The sequence below is a fragment of the Scomber japonicus genome, chromosome 9 (assembly GCF_027409825.1).
Source record: "Scomber japonicus isolate fScoJap1 chromosome 9, fScoJap1.pri, whole genome shotgun sequence".
Lineage (NCBI taxonomy): Eukaryota > Metazoa > Chordata > Actinopteri > Scombriformes > Scombridae > Scomber > Scomber japonicus.
In genome coordinates this window covers 21,301,356-21,321,416 of record NC_070586.1, presented here as the reverse complement: position 1 = coordinate 21,321,416, position 20,061 = coordinate 21,301,356, and the positions used below count along the sequence as shown (strand labels likewise).

Sequence of the window (20,061 nt, the reverse complement as noted above, 5' to 3'; positions counted from 1 at the left end):
GCTTACCAGGAGGCATAAACCATGCCGTGAAAATGACAGTCATGCCTGTAAGGTCAGCTGAAAAAAGGATACTTTGCTACAATATGATGGGGTTAAAATGGTTTGGCTGCTCTTCAATCAAGATAAAATGTTGAACCAGACTATAATAGTAAATACTGGGAAGACATTTACAGTAACAGAAAGTAATGAATTATTGTTTCAGGGGAAAAACGTTCACTTTCAGTCCACCTTTAAAATGTTTTAAAGTCTGATCCAGCTTCTTATAGTGTACAGGCTACTGAAAATCTATGCACATTAAAGATAAGGGTGCCAAACTGAGTGACAGCACAGTAGTATGAAGAAGTCATTTTAACTAGCAGGTCCCTATGACACCTCCGTGGTCCTCTGTAACTTCAGCTTAGAGTCCGAGCAGCAGCATCATCATCATCATCATTCATCTACTCACCAGGGCTCGCAGAGAGGACTCATCCAGCGCTGAATAGCTCTCCAGGGACATCTTAATCGTCCTGGTCAGTCTCAGGTGAGAAGAAAAGGTCTGGGTGGTGAGTGTTGATGTGATCTGGTGGTTTCCCGGTCAACAGCGTGTACCACCTGCGCGGATTGTAGCTGTTGCTGTTGTGTCTCTTTTTTGTTCAGTGCGGTCTTCAACACGCTTTATAATCAGAAACAGCTTTAGGAGAGCATATTTCGGTCCTCTTCAATCGTGTTTTTAGTCGCAGTGCAAGCAGAAACAAGTCGCCACACTCTGTACAGGCGGACGTTGACTGCTTTTTGAACAGAAGACTCCCCACTGCCCGCCCCTCTCCACCACCGGCTTCTCCCGGAGATCATTCAAAGCGCGCCGCTCGGTGGGAAGACGCAAAACAGCGTCCGGGTATGAGGGGTGATTAATGCCACAGAGCACTGAGTGTGGGCACTAATAAACCTGTTGACTTCTGTAGCTACTACCTTCACTGGGCTGATGGTTGAGGCCTCACATTAGGATTTTGTCCCCTTCATTTAATTCCATGATATTTTTTGTATGCTTGTTATGAACTATTTGTATATGTCTTTGTTTTAATTCTAATTCAAAAAATCTAATATTTTTTTAAAAATTCTTGTTTCACTTTATTTCTTTTTTTAAATGTTTTATTTCTGTGCCAATATTGTTTGTTTTTTCTTTTTTTGGTCATATGTCTTTCTAAACCTTTTTAGGTTTTTAAATCTCACAAACAAAATCCTCTTTTTGCCCTTTTATTTCATCATTGGGTTTTTTTCTTATTACTTTTTAAAATAAATATCAGTCTGGACAGCAGGAAGCAAACAGCGTTTAGCAGTAGCAGCAGAGTAAAGCCTTACAAAGTGTACTTACAAACTTTCCAATGCATGGATTTATGAGTAAATACCTTATTTGTACTACTGTAGAAGTTTGATAATAATCCAGGCATTATTAGTGGGGTCATTTATGAGATACACTGTTGGTTCCATTAGCGCCTGTACTAAGCCACTCGGCTGATGGCTCTAACTCCACTATTTAATATTAGATAGACCTCATGGTGCATATGACGCTAGGTCGAAATTACGCCAAACCATCGCTTTATAGCCTGTGTAAAGTTCCTTTGTTTCAATGTAGGCACCTGCAGCTTATAGACATGTGCGGCGAATTTATGTTCAAAATAAATAGTTTTTTAAAATTCAGTGGGTGCGGCTTATATTTAGGTGTGCTTAATAGTCCAGAAATTATGGTACATTACAAACAGCAGTACTGTTATCAAAGCTTCTTCTGCTTAGCTATAGCACTTAATACCCCTCATATAGGGCACCAACTATGACAGTGCACTGAGCATGAGTTGCTCATCATATAGTCACCTGGCTGTTTTATAAACAGACCTTTGAGCCTTACTTTTTTCCAGGGTTTTAGCGCCATTTGGTAAATTATTGTGGGTAACTAATCATGGTAGGTAAATGTTCAGTATGTGTGAAGCTACACTGACAGGATAAAAACTAGAGCCATTAATCAACAAATGTTAAACATTTAATAACATAATAAAACATTTAACAGTCACACAAGACAAGGAGGATAAAGACAGTCGTTCTACAACAGGGATAGTGATCCATGTGCCTTAGGTGCTAAAAGTCCAAACACCACACCAGGAGTTTCACTGATTAGTTGCTCCTCTCTGGTTGAGGTTTTTGTTCAGATCAGCAAAATGTTGTGGGATAGTCTCTAGTCAGGAGGATAATCTGCAGACCCTCAACTATCTGTGGCACATGGCTGCCTATGTTTGCAAGCATTTCTAAAGTGGACCCTATGATACACACAAAAACACATCAAATGTATCAGTCTTAAATCCTATTTGTGGGAACAGCACAAAGAATTACAACAAAATTTCATTCTACTTAAAAGAGGATCGGACAGGAGATGCTGCTTTAAAAGCCATCTCATCATGACATCACATAGCACAATAGCTCTAGAGATATGATTACAAAAATCTAAATATTACTGATAAGTATTAAAGACAAATGTTCTGACAGTATAAAAAGACAAATGTTCAATATTACAGTTTTTTTTTTTCTTGGTCAAAGATGCATAAATTTATCAAATATGTTCCTCAAGCCCTTTTTTAACAAAATAATCCATCAAAGTGCTTTAGGCTACGTGAAGATGCAGAAACCAAAATGAATACTGAGAAAGACCCTGAAAGAATTTGAAAACAGGAGCGGAGACTAAATGTCCTTGGCTGAAGTTACAACATAAAATTTAAGTCCAACAAATGAACATGGACCGAAGTCATGTCTGATTTCCCCAAAATGAGCCACGATATGACTTGTACAGTTAGTGTAAATTAAGTACATTTTATAATTTATCTGTTTAAGCTGTATGTTAGACATAGATTCATAAAACAAAGCAGAATATGTATGAATAACCCAAATTACTTAGACTTTAAGTGTAATATTCATCAAAATATGAACTGCAAGATAGTAATACTCACACAGGCACTTATCAGATAGTATATGTTTCATTTTTAAGTGTGCAAAAAGATAAATGAATATATAGCAGGAGATTTGGTAAGCATCTTTTTCCTCCAGATGTGCCTGCTCTCACTCTTCCTGCTGCTCTTCATTCTGCTTCTTGGGTAACTGAAAATGGAAAAAATACAATGGAAAATTCTTTCAGACGCAGAGTAATGACAAAACCGTGCCAAACAATAATATACTGACGGGCCTTGAAGGGAAAATCCACTCAAGAAGCAAAACATCTTTTTTTTTTTTTTTTTTTGGTTAAGATGTGTTTTTGGGGCATTTTTGTGCCTTTATTTGACAATTGACAGTGGAGAGGCACACAGGAAAATATGGGGAAAGAGAGGGGCATGATAGGTAACAAGGGACCCCAAGCATATTCGAACTTGGGACGTTACAGTTACATGGCATGTGCTGTAAAGATTTAGTTACCAGAGCGCCTGAGTAAAAAAAAATGCCCACAAACTATTTTTCTTCAACTAATCCAACTCAGCTTCATATTTCTAATCTAAATGTCTGTTTATTAATTTGTAAATCACTCATATTTGTTCATTGTGACAGATTGTTCTGATAAATCAATGACCTGCATTGTTTTCTTTATGCCACTATGAACACGCCCAAGAAACACCCAGATAGTATCTCACTTTACTGCCAGTTCAATGCTTTTCCTACCTTGATATCTTGAATGAAGTTTGGTTCATCAAAAATGTCTCCTAACTCTATATTATAGTTTAATCTATCCATATTTAATATATTGTAATATAATTTGGGGAGCTACATACCCTACCTATCTCCATAAACATACAGTGACTGGTCTGCTCACTCAGGCCCTCTGTTCAAAGTTCAAACAACTGAATATCAGTTTTTAACTTAAACAAATATCTAACTTGCGTATTCATTTTCAAACATATATTTCAGCCTCATCAGTTTTCTCTGCCCTGTAAAGCATTTTTTCAGTTAAACAGTGACATACACAAACTCAATACAAGACAAGCTAATTGGTTACATCTCCCAAAGTTCTGTACTGAACTCTGTCGATTCTCTAGAAGATACAGAGAGGCAGAACTATGGAACAGGTATATTCATATTTCATCCCAGTCTACTTCTGTAAGTCACTTTAAACATAAGCTTAGCATATTCTTGATGAACCTGACTTGATATACTGTACTTATGCTTAAGATTACATGTTCTCATACACATACACACATTTTATTTTTTATCTTTTCTGTATATTGATTTTATGCTGTAAATTATTTTAGGGTTACTGGTTATTTTGTGGGTTGTTGTTGTTGTTATATGTTGTGGATTATTATTATTATTATTTTTTTTTATTAATGTTGTATTGAAGTAAGGAGGTGAGATTCATTCTATAAACCCCACCGGGTTTTCTGATCTCACCTGCACAATCTGCTTCTCCTGGATGATGTTAATTCTATTTGTTTGTTGTATAGTGCAAATAAATAAATAAAAAATAAATAAAAATGCTGAGGTGAATAATGCATTGTCAATTTGACCACATGCAAGTCATACATCATGTATTTTTCTTTAACCATTTACTAAACAACAGATTTAGAAAGTTAATGTTAAGTGTACCTTTGTGATCGGATTCCTTCTGTTTCCTCTCCCTTCTTTATTTTCTGGTAGATGTAGTCTGGTGGACAAACAAATTCAAAGTATTAACTCAATAGTTTTGTAACAAACCCAACAATTGACTAAGAAATGACAGCTTGATTAGTAGAGCTAAAGTAATTATTTTTTTTTACCCCTTAAGAGATTCAGAGCCAGACTTCTCAGTGTCACAGAAAGATGAGTGAGCGCCCTCTGCGTCCCTGCCATGCAGAGGGCGGTTTTTTGCAGAAACATCATAGTTGGACGTCTTCCGTTGACTCGGTAGTCCAATGTACCCTTTCTGCCATTCCCTTAGGTTTTGTCCTTGTGGTGTAAATCCAAGGGGCTCACCAAAAAAGTCACCTTCAAGTGCACACATGTAAAAAATAGCCATAAACATACACACAGTGACCAGAGAACAACCGTGTACAACAAAACCTCTGGAATATAATGCTTTCACATTAAAAAAAATTGACTCATTTTGTATGTTCAAAGTCTGCTGACGCTGTGTCAGAGAGGTGATGACTATAGTACACAAGTATTCTCAAAAGGAAAGTATTTTGTTTTTATCTGATGTTTATGTATGGTTTTTTTTTGCCAGATTTTATTCCTTCACATCAAAAGAGTTCCTGCTGCTGGAAGACACAGTTTAGTCTCCAATAAACAGCTGTCACATAAAATGATTTAATAAAGTACCATTTACAAAATGTTTCCAATATAAACAGTAGAATCATACTTTCATTCCTTCCTTTCTGCATTTGTTTTCATCCATTATTTTTTACCAATTTTTATACAAGAATAAAATCTATACATTACCTTGGTGCTTTATTCTCCTCTGAAAATCTGGAGACATCCGCCCAAAGGCGTCCTTAGCAGGATCTGACTTAACAGATGCTTTTGTTATATTATTAAGTGGATGGGCAGCCTGAGGGCGCATGTCGCATTTGTCCTAAATGTAATACATAAAAAAATACAAACATAAGAGCTAATATACAATTATAAATGTGTTGGGGTTTTTTTACTCTGCACTATTTTTCAATCATTTCCAACATTAATGATCACATATTCAGAGATGATCTCGAAAGGCTGGTCCTCCAGTTTATAATGTGGAAATCTCTACAGAAGACATACTTGGATTATGTTTTTCTGCCAGTAATTAAATTTTTTAGTGCAATACTTTAATGTAGTGCTGTCACTCATGGCAATCATTTTTAACAGTCTGTCTATCTTGTTTGGTAACATACCTGATGGTGGAAGACAACAGCCTCCTCCAGAGCGACGCCACAGAACTCACATGGAATGACCACGTCGCCCTCTAGTGGACTGGCTGGAGGACTGTAGGAGGCCGGCGACACTGACCGAGGGAAAGTGGGGATGTTGGAAGCAAGTGTGTCAGGGAGGCTGCGCACCAGACCTGAAGCATTCCTGCTCATCCTGTCCTCTTTAGGGGGAGATGACGGCTGCTTGCTGAAAGACGCAAAAGCGGAGGCGGGGCTACAGCCAGTCTGAAACAAAGAAGCAAACGTTAAACAAAACATTGAAATCTATGTTGATCCTGCTTAAATCTAAAATCATGTCTCTGCTGGATGGAGATGAGGGCCACATGTTCAAACAGGAAAAGGCTGTAACTGGACTGTGAACAGTCAAAAACAAACAGAGAGAGGTATGAAAATGTTTGCACGCTATGTGATATCTGACTGGATCATAGTGTTACTCACTGATTAGATTACTTCAGATATAAATTTGTTTTTCAACTGTTTGACTAGACTCCTGGGAAGGGAGGCAGCCTGTGGACTGGTTTTAAATAGGATAGACTTTATTAATTACAGTAAATTGAATTTTACAATACAGAAAATATTTCAAATCACCAGCAAGCGCTGAATTCAGCAGGCATTTCATCTACTGGTTATAAATGGGTTGTACTTTTTGTTTTCGAGTGCTCTCGTGCAGTGTAGATATGATGGAGTCACAAACTGTCTGCCCTCCTTTCCTCCAGTAATATGTTGCAGCATGTCAGCTGGGCAAATTATACTGTATGTGTCTTTAACTTAAATATGGACTTGAATTCTCCAAGTGCTCCAGAAAATACGGTGTCCATCAGTTACTTGGTTAAAAAAAAAGTTTGCTTGGTGTTGCAGAGATAATATACAGAAAACACGAACAATTAATGAGTCTGCACACTCTTCTTACAAACAAGCTTTCACTAACAGGCCTCCTTTAGGAATACATTACAAGCCTGTTTAATTATTTATTGGTGCTTTAATCACAGCAGCAGCTCATTTTTGTTTATGCCCCATTTTTCTCTTCACTCTCTCTATCACCAGAAGTATTTTCTGTACACTAAGATGAACAGTATCAGTAGAGACAACTACAAAAACAACGTTGGTCACATGAAGTCTAGTAAAAACCTAAGTCAATGAGTCTATCAAAAGCAACAATAGTACTGACCTCTTTATCAGGCTACTTGTCGTGTTATTGTGAATGTAGTCCAGCCTGGTGAGCCTATTTCCAAGAAAGCTGATTAGTTAGTACGTGTGCTATCTATATGTTAAGATCCAAGCCAACCTCAGTAAAGCTTTATCACAACTCGATGCATTTCAGAGATTCTAGCCAAAACTGTATGTATTTATAGTGTAAATGAATGTCTGCTAATATATGATTATTTGATTTTATGACCTCAAAACTCAATATAAGTTAGGGTTGAGCCCAAAGTAAGCTGGTGTACCCTCTAATCTAGTGTTGTGGGTCGCAACAATGCAACTGGGAGGATAAAATGACATCTCAAACCTGATGCAAAATTAGGTCCTCTTCAGGAAATAGCTCCTCACAAAACTCACAAGGCAGCATGGTATCTGTAAAAGAAACATTTAAGATCATTAATAAGCTGACAACACAACATTTTAACATTAGCTAAACATTTTAACATAGCTTACTGGTTGCAGGTCATTTCCCATCTCACTCTCCATGTTTCATCTCTTTACTATCACTGTCTAATGAAATCATAAAATGCACCAAAATATATACATATAAAAGTGTTCTAATCAACATTACTGTCACCTGCTTGATCGTAGTCCTGGACTGCACTCGTGCTTGTGCTTGTTGTGAAGTTTGGGTAGTTGTTGTTGGGGGGAGAGAGTGGAGAACTGACAGAGGTGTTCGACGTCTTCTCAATCTTGTGGTCCCAGATGTCACTCCATAGGCTGCCATCCATACCACCAGCCACTGATTCGCCATCACTCTGCAGGCTGAGAGCCAACATGTAGTCGAGGCCTGATGAATCCTCATCATGGGCCTGACTGCTCTGCTGCCATGCACTGCTGCGACCCAGGACATCACTCTGCTCCAGAACTATAAGAAAAACAAAACATGATGGTGATCATTTTAGGAAAGAACCATAGTTGTAAGCAACAACACCACAACTGGGCTCCAGTCGATCAGTTCAGTCACAAGAAATCAAGATATTTAAATATTTTAAGACATGTTGCGTTACATTTTTTTAAAGGTAATACCGTAGCTTTTTATTGATTCAGCCCTCTAAATTGAGAAATTGGAGATAATTCTACAGCATGTCCACTGCCTGCAAAACTTATTTTACATAAATTGTCATACATAAAAGGGAAATGTTGACAGTAACACTTAAAATAGCAGTCATATTTTTGCTTGCTTACAGACTCAAATTTTGACAAGTTTTAAACAGGGTTCAAAGATGTTGCCATGGAATTTTAGTGAAACTATAGAAGAGTTGGAAGTTTAAAGTACTGTTCTATGATGCTATATTTATACAGGGACACAACATGACATATCATAACCTTTTAAGCTGATATGTTGAGCCTGTAAGCAAAAGCTGCTAAATTACACATACTACATTTTCATTAATGTGGTGGTGAGTGGTGTTTCTGCCCACTTAGTACATTTAAGTCCAATATTCACTCTCCTTTAGCTCTATTTCTGGTCTCCATTAACTCCTGAGAGAAACATCTGGTTCTTCTAGCTGTTTGGTACTGAGCACATAGCGTGCAGTGAGTTTGTAGAGCTTCTTCCTCTGAAAACAGGTGCCTGCTGCGGTTGGAAAACAACACTCAGAGAGAGTGAGATTAAAGAGTAAAGTTGTAGGACTGAACAGCTTAACAATGAACTGAAACTGACCATGAAGCTCCATAAATCTGTGGGCAGCTGTAGAGTTGGGTGATAATTTTCTGTAATTCACCAATGACTATACACACAGATAAACTGTTATTATGAAAAATGGCAATTATAGCCAGGGTTCAACTCCCCCATTCAAAGAAAATTACCATCAATTTTGCTCTTAAAAGAAAAGTAATTGATAAACTCACAGTGGCTAAACGTATTCATCGGAGTAGTATTCTTCCAGTCTCCTGAGCCTTGATGTCCCCTTGAAGTGTTATAACCTCTGGGATCAAATGCCCGGGGAAAGGCCTGATGTTCTGCTGCATTGACATTGTTATTCTTGGGGCCCTTCTCTTGGGCTCTCAGGAGATTTCTGATGGAGTGGGCTTCAAACCATGCTCCTGGAGACTGCAGTTCTACTGGACTGCGACTTGTTCGGCTGTTGTTCCTCTCTTGAGGTGGTGTGAGACTCCCACATAGGACTGGATGTACAGCTTGTTCCTTCAACATCACATTGCACTTGCAGTTTGGGCAGGGCTCAGTGCGTGCACCACAATATTCCTCATGCTCTTTGGACTGACTGAAAACAAGCTCCAGTTGACAGTACTGGCAAGGGACCAGCCGCTGAGAACATTCAGAGCTCTGCAGGAGACATCACGAAGAAGAACAATTACTGAATTTAATGAAGATGAACTGTGAGAGTTAAAATAGGACAGAAATAAGTCTGTCAGAAATACCTGGTGAACTTCAATATGATTCTTCTCAATCTTCAAACCACACTTGCATGTAATCTGAAATGAAAAGGGAAATACTTTTAAAGTTTTAGTCTGATATTTCTCTTTGTTTAACTGTTTCCTGTGTGGTGAGGATTACAGGTCATTGGTTACTGCACTATCTAGGAAGATTTTTTACCTGTGTATGCTCCTGCTGCTTGTGCTCCTGCAGATCTGACCGGGGCACCGGCTCCTGGCACACATCACACAGTGCAATGTTTCTTCGACAGTGGATCTCATGGGTGGTGAAATTTGCCTCTGGGATGTCATGCTTGCTATGAAAAAGGATATTTGGGGGAAAATGTGTTTTCACCACTGTATCAAAATGATCATCAGCAGGTTTAAGTGGAAACTGCAAAGTCTCATTCTGCAAAACATCCTTTGCTCAGAAAGCTGTAACTCTCTACTTGAACACTTAAAGTTTGCTGCACACTTCACTGCTTTCAAGAGACTCACCGAATTCTGGTTAATTCATCAACCTATGTCTAGTTTTATGAGTATCTTATAGTACTGTGTACCGTGTTTGTCTTATCTTTTTTATGCTGTACTATATTGTATCTATTGTGCTGATGTACTTGGTTTACTTCCTTTTTAACTTTTTTTAAAATATTTTCATTACTTTTACAAAAACCCTCCTAGGGACAGGTGTTACAAATTAGCATTAGCTATAAACACTAGGATTGCATCAGACAGTTGTTCAAGCCTGTCCATGCATAATGTATCTGTCTCTATTACATAAACCATATTGAATAAATGTATGTAGGCCTATTATATATATATAAATATATATTTGTTCATACTTACCAGTTGCCACAGAACTGTGTATTTTCATCTGCCATGGCTTCACCAAGGCCTGTGGGCAGGGTGCACAGTAATATTAGCTATTAGTCACACAACCCAGAGCTAGGCAGACATATCCAGAGAAACAGAAACTTAATTAAAGCTAGCTCTGTTAGATTAAACATTTCCTGATGTTCATAATAGGTTACCAGGTGCTGTTCGTACATTTAACACTTAATATTTAACTTGTTTTTTGAGCATACTCGAAAAAATATGCCTTTAAATAATCAAAGTGACATGTATGAATGTACAAATGTAACCATTAAAGGTACTCCTGCCGTCTGAAAGTGAAACAGGTTGACAGCTCTTTGCTCACCCAGTGTTTCAGGCAGCTAACAGTGAGCTAGCCGACAGCGATGGCCTGGTTTAGCAGCGACACTCTCCACGTCAACCTCAAACAACCATCTTAAAACCTAATTTACCATTTTTCTACCCACCTCAAAAAAAGAGTTACACAATGTTAACCGTGTTGCCTGAAGCCCACTATGTAAGTTAACTGAGCTGTGAGCAACCTTCAGGTAGCTTTAACTCCGCCGCCGCTAACTAAAGTTGCTCTTTACAAACTAAGGCTAGCTCTCATGAAGCTCCTGCTGCTGTAACCTCGAGTTTGGGGCTCCGGCCGCCCAGTCCGACAGAAACGGGTACAGCCGATGCGAGGCTATGTTTGTCAGCTAATTCACCTCTAAATAATATGTAACCAATAACAAAACTGGTACGCGATAGCTACTTGATAATAGTCTGTGAAATACTTAGTTATTTCCTCCTCGCTCTGTCAATACTACAGGCTCCGCTTAGATTGCAGCCCTGGGTTTAGCCTCTCAGGCTGTCCACGTACATTATCTGCTCCGCCTCATAAACAATTTGCACGATCAAACCTAATCATATCTTGACAATAAATCATTATAACCCAGCATAAACGGAACGACTAGGAATGTGATCTTAATTTGTAAGATGTCAACATATCAGAGGGTAAAGCCAGCTGACAGTCCAAACGCGGGGCAAATCCCTTTTACATCCTCCTTTGCAGGCTCTACTGTGATTGGCTGAATAAACTTCGTGCGCTTGTAAAAGTGTCTCGGGTGACAGCCACTGCATTTTACGGAGCCCCTCAGGTGATATGGTCAAAAAAAAAAAAAAAATTGTGGACACATATAGCTATAACGTGCCCACCAAATAATAATTCGTGGCCACAATTTAATTTTTTTTTACCATGTCACCAGAGGGGCTCCGTAGCATTTCCTGGACAGTATCACAAGATTCCTTATATGTTCTTATATTTTTCTTTTAAACCAGGAGTGTCAAACTCATTTTAGTTCATACATTTGACACCCCTGTTCTAAACTAAACATTAAAAATATTCATAAGCCTTTGCATTGGACTATATAAACTGTTAACAGACTTCTCTATTATCTTCCTTTCACAGCAATCATAAAACAAGCATTTCTAATATTGTTCAACATGTTTTAAAATTGAAAGTTTACATGTAGTCAATTGTTATTTTGGCTCTGTAAAATGTTTCACATAATCTCTTGATGCTGTAGGACTGGAGTTAAGATAGAGGACTCACAGCTCCTACCAGACACATTTATTTTCTATTTCTTCAGCATATGTATTTAATAAAAAAGTGAAATTTACTTAACTACTAAAATATAAAACTTTGTATAAGTGGTAGTTATGCTTTTATTTAGGAATGAGTTTTCAAGATTAATAAGGTCAAAAAATGTAGTAAAAGTACCAAAATTTAGCTGTTGACTAATCTAATCCTCGATCTGTTCAATCCTGCAAACATACAGTATAATAAACACAAAATAAAAATTCACACAGCATTGTCCTTTTGGTTTTTATTGAGTTTTAAATCTACCAATACTGTCATCAGACATTTTCATTTTTGTAAGGCACAGTTTTGTTCAGATAAAACACTGATCTTATTTACAGCAAATGTTTGGACGCAGTACATACATTGACTTCTCCGAGTCAAAATGACCACCCAATGATTTCACCATTAATGTATGTGTAAATATATAAAACTTTTAATTCATTTCAAAGCCCTTGTTCCTTCTTTGATCCAAAAGGTATAAAGTCAACACTTTATTTTACACTGTGATATGAAATGTAACTCCATGCCAAAAGTTTAACAACAAAAAGTGTAAGAAAAAGGAATACATTTTATAATATGTGACTAGATTGAAAGGACTGGTTGTATATTAAAATAAAATCTCTAAAATATAACCTGGTCTTGCAAACTATATAAATCGACAGGCCTCCAGATGACTAATCAGATGCAAGCTTGAGGTTCTTCTCCAGCAACTTAAGGGACTCATCAGTGAATAAATTGCAATTAAAAGGAATGCTTTCCACATTGTTGAAAGGCTTCAAAGAACACCATCCACCTTGATGTGAAAACCGTCTTAAAAAGTGGAAAATAATGAAATGAACAATCTAGTGCACCTCATCACATTGGCTGGTTCCTGGTGATGCATTCAGTAATCTAACATCTCTTCTGTCTGATTGGTTACATGATTGTCTGACATGAATTTAGGTCCAACGTGATGTAGGATATGCACCAATGTCCCTCGCTCAAACATTGCCAAATAAAACATGCATTAGGAGGACTCGCTGCATTTGCTTGTAAAGGGATGGCAATACAAACAGCCCTGCTGTTGTAGCCTGAGTTAAGCACAGGAAGTGACCACGATAATTACACATGCACCAAGACATAATAAAGACATCTGTGGGAAAACTACATACATCTCAGGACACTCATCCTTTTCATGCACAGGTGCAATAGATATTACTCTATTTTCCAAACCAGGGGGCGAAATCTTTAGTTTAAAAAAAAAAGAGAAGAAAGAAAATAAGTACCAGCATTGAGGGAACAAACATCAAGAGTTCCACAATTTATCGGCACCACAGAAATGAACTATAATGACAGTAAAACTAAAAATTCACATTAGACTATTTTTGCTGCTGACATGATGACTTTTACTATACAACTCCCTTATAGGGTCATGATTTTGCAAGCTGGTAGCAAGTAGCTTTTAATAATAACTATAAAGCAGATTAAAGATATCACTGTAAGCACTATATCCTGCATCTTACTATTTCAATTAACCATTTCAAACTGAAATAGCTACAATGCAGTCGAAGATGGCGTTATTGTGGGGCAAGAATAAAGGCGTCTCACAATCATCCATCCATGTGCCTCTTAGCATTTGACTACTCAAAAAGCACGTGAATGAAATCATGTTCACATATTTTGGATATCAGATACACAGCCAACAGCTATATATGTTGGTGCATTTCTGTGCCTGCCTTCAGCTTGCATTGTCACCGGTGCAAAGTCTACCCCCAAACCTGTTTCATGTCGCTACATTTCTTCTTCTTGTTACGTTCATTGTACCCTAATAACAGAAAATAATAAAAAAAAAGATTGGGATATTTGGTCAGTCATTGTAATTGAAATAGCTAAAAGTTAACAAAAATAAAATTGTCTATCAATATGTAAAAACACTATGCACCAACTTTTGAAAAAAAAAGCTGGCTTCACCTTAACTTCCAAATGTCCTTAGTCCAATAAAAAATTCAGTAGGTTGCTCTTAAAGAGTCGTTAACCACAGTCTTGTGAAAAAATACTTTTACTACACTATTTTTTATGATCTAGAAGGACAATGATGAAAAAAGGCTCAAAGACAGCATAAAAGACAACAGAAAGAATAAAAGGAAAAGTACAGCAAAAAATGTTCAGGTGAAAGAAGAGAAAAGAAGAAGGCACACATTTTAAGTGTTGAGACGAGAAGTCATAGAGGTAGCAGAGGTCACAGAGAGGGACAATGGAGAAAAAGAAACTTTAAAAAAAAATGAGAGATGAAATGTCTATCTGTCCTTGGATCCAAGCTTCTCGATCAAGTCCTGCAGGGGAGCAAGCTCTCGCCGGTCAATGAGGTTGAACTCCTACAAGAGAAAAAAAAACAGAATACAGAAAGAAAAAAACAGAATGAATAGAAGCAGCGATAGCTTTAGCAAGGTTTAACTAGTCATTTTGTACAAACTAATTTATCACACCACACCTGTAATTCTCTTAAAGACACATAATCTAGAAAATGGATTAATTGAATCTGTTTGTTTTTGCGGTTGCTTTCTGTCTTTCAAAAGGTCTCTATTTTGATAAAGACCCAATCTGACTGTGTTCAAACATGACAGGACTAATTCAGATAAAGCCACATGGCTGCATTAAATTTGCCATCTTACATAGACAGACTAAACACTGCAGAGCATTATGTACAATGAGACAAGATTATTTGCAGCAATAGCTGCTTAGCTGTCGTGTTACTGCCTCTCTGCAGCACAGTGGGAGAGCAGCTGTCTAATTATAGCATTGAGCCATTTTATCAATAGTAATGTAGCTTCAGAGTCATGTCTGCTGCTTCATCTCTATGATCAAAGCACAGCATTTATAGCTTCATTCCTTCTTCTTGTCTGACTGGTTTGCTCGTCATACATTGTTTTTTATTTGGTGGATGCTTTCACCAGTGTGCTTGATTTCACATTGTTGAGCCATTTAGAAAGTGTTACAGAACTGTCACCAGTTCCTCAGTAGGCAGATTGCCAGAGAGAGAAATAACTTTGATGTTTTTTATGAACACAACAACATGTGCAGCTGGCAGAGCATAATTAGAATAAAAACTTTACAGTGTGGCAGGATTAGCTCACCTGAACAAAGAAAATGAAATGCTTGAAGGAGGTGTTGAGGTGGGCCTCCTCCTGCAGCTGCATCACAGAGTCAAAATGTTGGTGGTAGATGTGAGCGTAAACCCTGAACAGACGCTTCAGGATGGTTTTGGCCACAGACATGAAGTTCTTGGGGAAGGGAACTCCTGTGGGACAGAAATGATGGAAAATTATGATGTCAAGAAAAGAACCAAATCTCAGAGGGAGACTTAAAGCGCTGCACTTTTTGTTTATTTGCCTGATTACATTTCTAGACGGCAGCAAAAAATCCCTCCATACAAAAAAAAAAAAAAAAGAGTTACAAATGGAAATGTAAGAATTCTGCAGAGTGGAGTTATACTGCTGTCAGTACATAGTAGAACAGTGACACGTTTTTGTTGCGTTTCCCATGCGCCACTAAATTGGATTTGAAATGAAATAGTGAGATTTACAGCACTGCTTTTCAGTTTCAATAAGACAGTGTGACATTCACATAAGGACAGCACAAGAGACCAAATTAAATAAGTCAGTTAAAATAAACTTAAGTCACAAGGCTTAACAGTTAGTAGTGAATACTTTGAAGTCAAAATAGACTGCAGTCAGTGTAACTTCTCTCAAGTCTGTATGTAAGCATGTGATACATGTGATCAGCTGGACTAAACTCAGGTGACTGGCATGGGCAGTCAAGAGCATTACGCTGTTCATATTAAGGATGACTGTCAGCTACATTGTTCTAAAATCAGAGGACTGTGTATAAAAGGGCTACGACTCTTGTTTTATTCAAATTCAACATGCTGAGGTACAGCCAATAAAAGCTCAAGCAGCTGAAGAATTTGAACATACTGTCAATAACTATTTTACATTCCTCTTGTCACAACTGATGATGTGATACTTATGCTCTAAAATGAAAAGTACAGTCCAAGTAAAATTAATCATCAATATAGATCAAGACCAACAATCTTACAATTAAATAGATAGATAAAAGATTAAAACACGGGTGCACAGAGTTGATTGGCCACCTATTTGTTGGTGTTGCCCCTTCCTGTTTATTACACTTCATGGAGCTAATACACATCTACAAGGGTGAAATTAAAACCAGTATCACCAAAAAGAAGCTTTAATTATAAAACTGCTGAATATGAAATTCCTTACTGGCAAAAATCAGAACTCACCAATCTTGGAGGGAAAAAGTGTCTCATCATCCAGCTGATCCTGAACCCAGGTCATCAGGTAGTCTATGTACTTGGGAGCAGAGCATTTGATAGGCTTCTTAATGTTGGTGCCATCAGCCCAGTGGTACTCATATCTACAGAGAGAGAACAAATGTAGGAGTCAGTATGTTTGGTACTATTAACCTGATGAAAACATTATAGCAGAGAAGTATTAATGACATGAACATGAAAACTAACACAGACTCATCTTCCACCAAGCGAAAACATCATATGGTAGAAGATAAGCTAAAAAAAGAGCAGGGGGAAGACATGCAAATGTATACAGTCATATTCTTCATGGCGGCTATGTCAACAGGAAGTGAACCCCCGTCTCTTCCTCCTGATTACAGACTGACCTCAGAGTCTTGGCAGGGGAGAGGATAGAGGAAGTGCCTAATCTAGATTCGAGCTAAATAGTGTCTACAGGGACTGCATGCAAAGTTTAATTCCTGTTTTCCTCTTGTGACATTCAGATGATGTATTTCAAGTTGGGTTTTTTTTGTTTTTTTTAACAGTTTCAACTTTACAAAATCTGATCCACAGATGAGATTGTCAATACACAACATATTTCATCAAATATATCACATTATGAAGGTTATTTTGACTTAAATGTGATCTCATAGAAACATACTACACCGATACTCAATCAACGTTCAGTTCATGTTGGTTCTTCTAATTAAATACAAGCTTTTATCTACTAAGGCTTATCGTTATTTTCTTTCTCTACTTGGCAGCATTTTACATCCGGGAACATTATGACCCAGTTACGCATATAACCAAAAGACAAGTAAAAATCACGCATGTCATTCCTTATCTATGTCTCCATTCATTTACTGTCAACTCTTTAGTGTCTGCTTGCTGGGGAAAGCATATAATATCCCAAAAATTGTGACAAAATTCATCTTCACCTTTATTTTAAAAGTGATTGACCCCATAAACTTATTTTCAGTGAGGCATAAATCCCAGTACAAGTTCCTAAAGTCATAAAACAATCATCAGCTGGTCAGGGCTGTCTGTCATAGCTCATTAATACATTTACACATAATCCCTAATAAGTGGCATGTTCTGTGGAAATCTGCCTTTAAAAATATGTATTATGAAGTCCTGTAGCACTATGCAGTAAAATCACAAATCTTCCATTGTTCATGTTCATAAAGTTCTTTAAAGCATTCGAGCTTTGTGTGTCACATTTTGAGTCACTGCCAAACCGTGTAAAGTTCCTTCTTTCCAAATATTACATAAACGCATACATCAGCCAAAATGTTTCCCTCATCTCAGTGGAACTGCTCAAATGACACATGTTTTGAACATTTTGAAGCTCCACAGCAGAGCAAAAATGTAGCTTACATGTTATATTAAATGTTACGTACAGGTTTAGGGTTGTGCTGAATGTGCAATCAATTAGTCGTCTTGGTTGTTGTTCTATAGCAGACTGCAGATTTTCTTCCAGGATTTCTCTAAATTCTGTTGCCATTTATTTTATCCTCTACCTTCACTGATCTTTCAGTGATCTTTTCACTAAGGCTTGCTGGGATTATTCCTTTTTCTTTGTGATGTACTGTCTGCCAGGACACATATAAACACATATGACAGCACTGGTGATGGTGCCAGCACAGTGCCAGTTTGTGCTTGGTTGGGTTGGGCTTGGTTTTTCCACTCTAGTTTCAATTTGGCACATAAAGCTGTTTGATCTAGGTAAACAAAACACCACGTGTACCAGCATAGTCAACAATGCAGACTGAAAAAGACCCCACTTTGTATAGTTTGGTGTAGCTGAATCTAAATTTGAAAAATAAAACTGTAGTGTCTTTGCCAACACTTACATCAGTTATTCTGCTTGCAATAAAAGGACAGTTTATTATTACCTTGGTCCGGCAGACATCACAGAGCAGCTGGTCTCAGTGCAGAATTCGGTGATGGTGCCGTACAGCATGTTGATCTGGTTGAAGAAATCCACGGCTGAAAGAAAAGGTGACTTATAATTTTGTCTAGAAAAGCTGCCGATAATGATAATTAACTAATACTAAATAAACTTTAATAATCATATTGGCCTATATATTTTACTAGGTGGGGAGTTAGTGACCTGCAGTATTTCCTACAGCCAAAAATATACTGAATGGGGGCATCTAGGTTTTTTTTTCAACCACAGTGTCACCACATACGTATGACCTCCTGAAAGAGTGGTGATGTGAATACGAGCAACAATGACCTCATTTCTGTATATTCTGTGTGTGTGACTTTTCACGTCCTCACAATCTTTAAAATAGTAACATATCAAAACAATTCATTTTGTTTGTCCTGTATTTTCTGCTGGTACTAAACAATGTTAATGGTCTAACCAATAATTTACCAATTTCTTACTTGTGTGTGTCTGTATGACCCTACTAGTGTTCACTTTGAGATGTAATGTTCAACCTTAGTTGAAATGTTTTATTGTACAATTCACTGGTACTGAAGGTGTGTCCAGACTTTCTGTTTATTGTATTCATCCACTCACTGTTGACAGCGATCCACTCATTGAGATCCTCTCCCTCGGGCAGCATGACAGCCTGTCTCAGGTTCCCGCTGCCCAGAGTCGCCTCAGCATGCTTCAGCAGCTCATACTGATGGGAGCCCTCTGGGATGTTCTTCTTGGGCTTGAAGGTCTTGGATGAGCGACTGCCACTGCAAAGAAACAATGGAGCAGCTGTCAGTACAGGGGGCAACGCTGTGGCAGTTTTTAAAAGGCTTGTTTAGGAGAAGATGCTCCTGTTGGGCCTTCATGTGTGAGGATCCTTTCAGGAAGACATTATGATGAAGGTCAGGTTGAAATGATATGAGCGATGTGTAACTGCTGCTTCATTTGTCATGTCAACGTTAAAACCTTAAGGCTTATTTGGGCTCATTTTTAGTGTGACAGAAGCATGAGTGTAAAATCTGTCATCTAACCCAAAGTTAATGTGGTTTATATACGTGGTGCAATACACAGGAAATGTGACAGCATCACAGGGTCACTGTAAACAACTAAATAACTTAATTAACTACATTGCTCGACAACAAGGCATCAAAGATGTGTGACTAACGTGTCTAGTGTTATCTGACTAGACGGAAGAGTGTGCTAACCATCAAGCTAGTCCAGTTAGCACGTAGTTTAAAAGTTCAAGTTGCTAGCAAACTATAGCCTAATGTGGGTAGTTGACATATAATATTACAACGAAGAGTGAAAACGCAATGTTAAAGGATCAAGTTTAATAAATTGTGATAGCAATGCGGCTCGCTGACTTGTTTTGAGTCACAGTGCCTTATTTTAACCCCAGTTACTTCCCCTGGTGGAACTTCGTAGCTAACATTAACCGCAAGCTGCAACTTGCCGAGACAGAGACGGATGGCTTTACTTACAACAGGAAGCTCATCTTGGCGTAGCAATCGTCGGAGAGCCTCGATTATAACTCCTCACTCTGGTTTAATAAGCAGATATGTGTTTAACGGCCACACAGTAGGAGCCACTTGTCAGCGCTGTCTGCTAACAATATGGTTACGGCTAACATGAAGAACTGCACCCAGCGGCTCTTCCTCTATCGGCTCACTGTAGCAGCACGGCCGGCACACTGTCGCCCCCTCGTGGCTGCACCCAGATACTACAACACACCAGGTACTTAAATCCCACTATTTACGGATAGGCAGGGTTGGGAGGGTTACTTTAAGGTTACAGATTACTAGTTACCCTATTTAAAATGTAATAATGTAACTATCTCAATTACTTAAATAAATTAATGTAACTTATTACATTTGATTACTTTTGGATTATTTTTCAA

General features: G+C 38.0%; 3 protein-coding genes across 3 annotated transcripts in view; all 3 read right to left on the bottom strand.

The window, feature by feature from the left end:
- smtnb (smoothelin b) overlaps positions 1–702 on the bottom strand; it is a 47,533-nt gene extending 46,831 nt beyond the window's left edge. The window contains exon 1 of the mRNA XM_053325834.1: positions 446–702. Within this exon, the coding sequence (XP_053181809.1) occupies positions 446–496 (51 nt within the window). The 5' untranslated portion in view covers positions 497–702. The remainder of the gene's footprint in view (positions 1–445) is intronic.
- A 1,300-nt stretch (positions 703–2,002) lies between these two features.
- Positions 2,003–11,185, bottom strand: trafd1 (TRAF-type zinc finger domain containing 1). Its single transcript, XM_053325776.1, has 12 exons — positions 10,666–11,185; positions 10,314–10,362; positions 9,649–9,784; positions 9,474–9,527; positions 8,943–9,378; positions 7,666–7,956; positions 7,396–7,460; positions 5,853–6,113; positions 5,425–5,557; positions 4,764–4,971; positions 4,594–4,651; positions 2,003–3,120 (listed from the first exon to the last, which is right to left on the bottom strand). The coding sequence occupies exons 2-12, from the start codon at positions 10,346–10,348 to the stop codon at positions 3,082–3,084; spliced, it is 1,716 nt and encodes a 571-aa protein (XP_053181751.1). The 5' UTR covers positions 10,349–10,362; positions 10,666–11,185; the 3' UTR covers positions 2,003–3,081.
- A 2,588-nt stretch (positions 11,186–13,773) lies between these two features.
- Positions 13,774–19,814, bottom strand: mob1a (MOB kinase activator 1A). The gene is made up of 6 exons (XM_053325293.1): positions 19,646–19,814; positions 18,765–18,931; positions 18,133–18,226; positions 16,229–16,362; positions 15,060–15,223; positions 13,774–14,300 (listed from the first exon to the last, which is right to left on the bottom strand). The coding sequence occupies exons 1-6, from the start codon at positions 19,657–19,659 to the stop codon at positions 14,223–14,225; spliced, it is 651 nt and encodes a 216-aa protein (XP_053181268.1). The 5' UTR covers positions 19,660–19,814; the 3' UTR covers positions 13,774–14,222.
- Positions 19,815–20,061: the final 247 nt, after the last annotated feature.